This window comes from Leuciscus leuciscus (assembly GCF_965113295.1).
Source record: "Leuciscus leuciscus genome assembly, chromosome: 9".
In the NCBI taxonomy this organism is placed as follows: Eukaryota; Metazoa; Chordata; class Actinopteri; order Cypriniformes; family Leuciscidae; genus Leuciscus; species Leuciscus leuciscus.
Window position 1 is genome coordinate 28245956 of NC_138733.1, and position 6905 is coordinate 28252860.

The 6905-nt window shown below is 40.8% G+C and overlaps 1 protein-coding gene across 3 annotated transcripts; it reads left to right on the plus strand.

Moving 5' to 3' along the window:
- Window positions 1-248: 248 nt before the first annotated feature.
- Window positions 249-6700, plus strand: gmnc (geminin coiled-coil domain containing). Of its 3 annotated transcripts, none has more exons than XM_082179132.1 (5): window positions 249-574; window positions 1530-1701; window positions 2015-2097; window positions 2185-2301; window positions 4605-6700. In XM_082179132.1, the coding sequence occupies exons 2-5, from the start codon at window positions 1536-1538 to the stop codon at window positions 5397-5399; spliced, it is 1161 nt and encodes a 386-aa protein (XP_082035258.1). In that variant the 5' UTR covers window positions 249-574; window positions 1530-1535; the 3' UTR covers window positions 5400-6700. The 3 variants fall into 3 exon arrangements, with proteins under 3 accessions (XP_082035258.1, XP_082035259.1, XP_082035260.1); XM_082179133.1 differs by lacking the exon at window positions 249-574 and adding an exon at window positions 617-1094; XM_082179134.1 differs by lacking the exons at window positions 249-574; window positions 1530-1701 and adding an exon at window positions 1715-1861.
- Window positions 6701-6905: the final 205 nt, after the last annotated feature.

Sequence of the window (6905 nt, forward strand, 5' to 3'; positions counted from 1 at the left end):
CCAAGTGAGTATTAAAATTATAATCTTTCAGTTCTTTGGTGGAAAAAAAAAACACACAAAAAAACACAGACTGACAGAAATGCACAAAAGTATGTTAATGTGTCACTCTGTGGTATGCACCTTTCATTTAACTCTGAGAGGGGGTCATGAGCATGTCCCTTGCTCGTTTGGTTAAATTAATTCATCATGCTTCTAAACTATCAGTTGAGCAATTATACATTAACCCACTGGACAGCGCACAGCACCCAGATGCGCAGAGGAACCATCTACCTCTCCATCTTAAAGCAATACAACCTTGTGGGTGTTGCATTAAATACTACAATCTCCTCTTAAGGTGAACAAATCACGCGCATTGCATTCTGCTCGAGCACTCGCGCATTGCGCATCTGCGATCCAACAGTAAAAGTGTCACGTCACTAATCTGACAGCTTCGCACCGAATCAGGTTTGCTGCTGCGCTCTGGAGAGCCGCGCTTGAGCGAGCGTCAAAGCAATTTGAATGAAGTTTAGCGCACTTGCTTCTCTAGGTCTTTGGAGAGCTCGCACTTACCCGTGTCACCCTACCCCAAGAATTGGTAAGTGTTTCTCTAAATGTTCTGATTATTAGGTAACTAAATGTTTCTATCACCTGTTATTTTAAAACATTTTATTACTCGAGAATCCTCATAGCGAGCTGGCTTTACGCGCACCTGTCAGTTGGTGTTTTATCAGGTCTCCGAGTGCCATGTGCATATATCTTGATGTTTAGATGTGACTGATACATTGACAGTTATTTGACATGCATAATTAGCACACAAAAGCAATGCCAGCGCTAATGATGAAGCAATAGAAGGAGAGCTTAGTTTGTTGCAGTGAGCGCAACACGTGGGTAAGCTACTGTGAGGGCATAACACAGAATGATTGCCAATTTCAATAAATAATTGAATGATGACGCAGAAGATGGAGAGTATTGCTCTATGTTAGTTGGGGTTTTTGCCTCATTTTTGCAGAAAAGTTGCACATATTTTCTTGACAGAATATATAGCCTATAGGCTATATTTGCGCATGGAACTTCTCTGCAGGTTGTTAATTTTGCATCGCTTAGCAGGCTGAAAGGTATAATGCAAAAACAAGTAATCTATATTATGCATTTAACCTATATATAGCCTGTCTCAACAGCGTTTTCAAACAATATTTTAGTAAAAGTTAGATTACAAGTTACAGAGCGCAACTAAACAGAAGTTACGTTGGACTGAGTAAGCATAGCTCGAGTGCTTTCCGTTAGGAACCGTATGGAACACATTACAAAAGAAAAATACTGTCACTGTTTATCACTTGGGACACATATATAAGATTTTATACAAGGGGATGCTGAATAGACTGGTTGACTAACTTTCTAAGGTGTCTGTTTATCATATTCATTATACCCTGTCTATTTGTAAAGTGGACGCGACATGATTAAAATATACAATTAATTCTCATTCAAAATAATAATGAGATTAAATAATTAAATAATTGTCGCCTCACACTGTTATGATGGATTTTCTTTAGAGCACAATGCTGTCCTGCCAAGATCTGAGCTTTGCAGGAGGGCAGCGCTACGAGTACCCCGCCTCGACGTCAGCTGATGGTAGTGTTGACGTTTCCACAGCGACGCTCGTCTCCCTCTGGGACGCCGGTCCCCTGGACAACGCTGCCCGCCAGCACGAGCCGCCGCGGCGGGGTAAGTCCTGCAATATGCCGGGATCAGCGGCGCGAGAGGCTTCCCGCCTTGGCAAACTGGAATTTTTCCATCTTGTACTTTTTTTTTTTCTTTCTTCTTTTTTTCCCCGTGTTTTGTTAGAGTTGCAATAGACTGTGGAGTATCTGGCCACCTCCAAATTGTTAGTTCTTTTGGGCTCTTTCATTTGTTTTCAAAGTAGCCTATATATTTCATTGATGTTTTTCTTTTCTTTTCACTTTTCAGCTTGCAATTATCCCTAGACCATTACTAATCAGGATGATGACCTTTATTTCAAATGTTCCATTTGTTTTAGATTCACTGCCTGTGTCTGAGCATATGGGACATCAACCCACCTGGCCAGATCAGCTGTCACCTCAACTTCAACGAAACAAGCAGGTATTTAAAAAGATTATCATATCCTAATTACTCTGCCGAAGCTGCTGACATATTGTTAATGATTGTGAAAACATTTGTCCCGTAAAGCTCCAAGACACCCTAATGCAAAGAGAAGAAGAGCTGGCCAGACTGCAAGAAGAGAACAACAAACTCAAAGAGTTTTTAAACTCATCATATGTGAAGTCTTTGGAGGAAAAAACTAAGGTAAGAAATCTCACATCTTAAAGGAGTAGTTCACTTCAGAAATAAAATTTACTGATAATTTACTCCCCCCCCCCCCCCCCCATGGCATCCAAGATGTTCATGTCTTTCTTTCTTCAGTCGAAAATAAATTAAGGTTTTCTCAATATAGAGAACTTCAAGGGGAACCAACGGGTTGAAAGCCCAAATTGCAGTTTCAATGCAGCTTTAAAGGGCTCTACACGATCCCAGCCGAGGAATAAGAGTCTTATCTATAGAGAAACGATTGGTCAGTTAAAAAAAACTATATATATATATATATATATATATATATATATATATATACAGTACTGTGCAAAAGTCTTAGACATGTTAATATCCAAGGTTTCTTCAAGCATCTTGGAGACGTTCCCGCAGTTCTTCTGGATTTAGTCTGTCTCAGTTTCTTCATGTAATCACAGACGGACTCGATGATGGTGAGATCAGATCATACCGGCTGTTGTCAGACTCCTTGTGCATACACAAATCTCACTGGATTATTACAATTAATGGCAAAAAGAATGTTTGGAAATGTAAACTGATATTTCCTACTGACACACTACAGCAAAATATATAAATAACTGACTTAAAACCATTTTTTTTGGGGGGGGAGGGGGGATATTAACATGCCTAAGACTTTTGCACAGTACTGTATATATATATATATATATATATATATATATATATATGCCTATTAACCACAAATGCTCGTCTTGCACGTCCATGACTTGTCACGTAGGAAAGGTCAAGCGGTAACCTGAAAATGTAGGGTAGAGTGAAAAAATTCAATCTCATTTTCTCCTCCAACTTCAAAATCGTCCGACATCGTTGTTTTACCTTTTATTTATTTACTTTTTTTGTAAAGGGTTTGACTTAGGCTACGTTTACACGTGGATGGCTATTTTCATAAACGGACATTTCTCCCCTCTTCGTTTTCAAAAATAACATCGTGCACACGAACCTGTGTATATGCTGTCAAGAGCATGCCAAACCTGTAGGTGGCAGTGTAACGAGAAGCTCAAGCCCACCTTAGCCAATCAGAATCCCGAAAATGGTCACATTCTGTGACGTCGCTGCCTAAAACTCCGTTTTTCTCAGTTTACATGCAAACGTGCAAACGAAGATTTTCAAAATCTCCACTCTGGCCGGAGTTTTTAGAAAGAATCGGTTTCATTGGCGAATCCTCCGTTTGCGTGTAAACGAAGGGTGCAAACGAAGGGAAATGTCTCCGTTTTTCAAAATAACCATGTACGTGTAAACGGGGCCTTAGTCTTTGCACTTTCGCTTTGTAAACACTAGGTCGGTACTTCCACCTACATCATGCGTGACCTTTCACAACGTGATTACGGAATGTGTGGCGCATCACAGCTAGTGCAAGACGAACATTTGCGGTTAAAAAGTATATAAATGTTTTTTTAAATGACGATCGTTTGGCTAGATAAGACCCTTATTCCTCGGCTGGGATCGTGTAGCACTTTGAAGCTGCATTGAAACTGCAATTAGGACCTTCAACCTGTTGGTTCCCATTGAAGTCCACAATCCTGGAATGTTTCCCTCAAACACCTTAATTTCTTTTCGACTGAAGAAAGAAAGACATGAATATCTTGAATGACATGGGGGTGAGTAAATTATCAGAAAATTTAAATTGTGAAGTGAACTAATCCTTTAACACAGTTCAGGGTTGCCAGGTCTGTACAACAAAACCCGTGCAATTGCTATTCAAAACTATCCCAATAACTGCCAAAACTAGCATAATTATATTCCGGGGGTAACAATTTCTTCAACCCAGGGACTAGAAAAACAACCCAGTGCAACAGCGTAAAAGTAGCCCAATTCTGTGGACTTGGCAACACTGTCACAGATGGATCTTTACACTATGGTGATACATGTGATTTTTTTCCCCCCATATTGAAATACTTTCTCCTTATCCAAATGAAACAGAGAAGGGTAATCTATAAAACTATGTATACATATATTAATTATAAACATATCTCTATATTTTATTTATTTCTATCTCAATTATAAAGTGTCCTTAAGCTATGGAAAGGCGCTATATAAGGTCAACTATATAAATAAAGCTCAAGCATTTAAAGCGACAAATAAAATAACTGCAATGCTTGTTTATGCTTTGGTGTGGATGCTAAAATAGTTCTAGTTATCTTTATAGTTATGGTTCTTGGTGTGAATGGCCCTTTACTGTCGCTCATGTCAGATCTTTCCTCAAAATATATGTACAATCAACTTCGCTCTCATTCGTTTTACCGCTTTGTCCCTTCTTCAAATTGCAGAAACTTCTTTCTAGCCGCAAGGTTCCAGATGGGTCAAGACACCGGAAAAGAACACATGGTGATTTCCGGAACCTGAGCCAGTTGCTTCACAGCGGCGAGGGAAAGCAGACCTGCCGCAATCTCTCTTTGGAGTTTTGCTCTGCAGAAGAGCTGGCGGCCACCCCACCTCTAGACTCATGGATTCTAGAGACTCTCGGTCTGCAAGACGAGAACACTGTCGACCCTGCCCGCAGTTTCAACACCCCTTCTTTCAGCTGTCCACTTCCTACAGAAGATCATTACAGCATGGCAAATGTTGACATTGGCTTCAGCCCTAATGCAGAGGCACGCTGTGATTACAGTAGCATCGTAGACTCATCCAGCAACTGCAGTCTGGACACCTCCAGTGGCTACAGCACCTCCCAGAGCTTGGGTTCAAATTATTCAACTCTTGACCCCTCAGCTCTGTACACCATCACATCTACCGGGTCACTAGTCAGCTCTCCACCAGCGATGACTACCGCTCAACACTTCACGCCACCACGAGCTGCCTCCACTCCATATCGGCCCCAGGACATAAGCCCTGGACCATACTACAACACACCAGGCTGTGGTTCCTCCAGTCCATCAGGGGGCGACGGTCAACTTTTCTCCACACCTCGTATGTCACGTAACAGGACAGATTTAGCTTTTAGCATGTCACTAAGTCCACAAAACAGTGTGAAGACGCACAGTTTCTCTCAAGGACAAGCTTTCACACGCAGAGATGCGCAAGGGGGGTGGAACTTCACCTGGGTGCCTAAACAATGTTCCTAGAGAAATATTTGAGAACTGTGGGAGAACAACAGACATTTTAGCCATTTTTGAGGACTAATAATGCAATACGCCCCATAATTGCAACAACTCTTCAATTTTACGGGTTATGTTTATATATAATCATTGTATAGCTTTGTGGTATTGTTTATGTCATTTATGAATTTGTATATAATGTTTTTATTCATTGTGATTGGAAGACTTTGTCTTCGATTTTAGATGCAGGATCATGACTGAATTCATTAAAATCACACACACAAAAAAAGTCATAATAAAATGGTTAAAATGTTTGTTACTTTCAAATTGTACAAGAAAACATTAAGATTTGGCTCTTAAATTAAGATTGTCACCACCCACCTTGATGTTACAATGCTAACTAATTCACAAACACAGCATATGTCACTAGCTATAAGACACCTGGATCAAATACAGTTTGCATATGTCTTCCATTGAAAATACTAGCTCACTACTAGTCTCTTTAATTGTGAACTGACAATGTTGTAAGTATCAATGTTGTGAGTCCCAAATTTTCTAGTGCTACACCGTTAGCCCTAACCTGTCATTCCCACAGCTGTCCCGCTTCCCTTCCCCTCTCACTTTTCCCTCCCTCTGTTTCTCTCCGGTACGTCTTCTCCATTCTCCCGCCACTGTGAGACAAAAGAGAGGGCCGGCTGGTCTCGAGGGAGACTTCCTCCCCGACCCGCCCCGCAGGTCTGAGACCCCCATGGGGGTCCAACATGGGATACTTACACCTCTCTATCCCTCCCCTTTGCCCAGCCTCTCACTCTCTGCTCTGCCCTCAGGGAGCTGGGGACGGCAGGGAAAGTTTGGGCCTTGAGTTAGCCATGGAGAATCCAGGGTGAGTGGTCTATATCTAATGACACGGTTAAGCCCCCTGCAGATGGCCTCCAGATTGAGGGGTTGACAGGAAAGAGCACCTTGAGAGGTACAGGTGAAAGAACAAGGAAAAGGAGATGATACATGGATGGGGGTGACCGAAAGGGAATTTGGCAGAATGTGTTAAACAATCAACAGGTTGTGGTTTAAAGAATAACAATGACCTCAGAGATTTGTCTGCAATTCAATATTATATATTCAATTTTAGGTCTTATATTTGGTCTCAGATTAAACAATAGCCTTCCTTTCAACCTGAACACTCAATTCTGTGAAGTTCAATGGAAAGTAAAGCACTGCAGAGATGATGTATTTTTATAGGCCAAAACCCATAAACGAGTAAACATTTTAGTACTTCTGTTTCCATCCTCTCGAAGTCAATTGGTTTTTTGAATGGGTTTTTGGTTAAATGCCTGAAATAAGGTCTGTGTTGAACACAAGTTCAAGATATTTTCATGTTTTATTCTGTGACATAAAATACATCAGTAATACCCTCTTGTGATTTTTAAAAGATTTTACTTGTCTTGGAAAATGAGGTTGCTAGCAAGTGGCTAAGTGGAACTAGATAAGTTGTCGGAGATATTAAACATCATCAGTTGAAAAGCTTTTGGCTTA

Excerpts from the sequence above, each read along its gene's own strand:
- gmnc (XM_082179132.1), top strand. The coding sequence starts at position 1,536 with ATGCTGTCCTGCCAAGATCTGAGCTTTGCAGGAGGGCAGCGCTACGAG. Across the intron at positions 1,702-2,014 it reads GCACGAGCCGCCGCGGCGGG|ATTCACTGCCTGTGTCTGAG; the intron begins GTAAGTCCTGCA and ends CATTTGTTTTAG. Across the intron at positions 2,098-2,184 it reads AACTTCAACGAAACAAGCAG|CTCCAAGACACCCTAATGCA; the intron begins GTATTTAAAAAG and ends TGTCCCGTAAAG.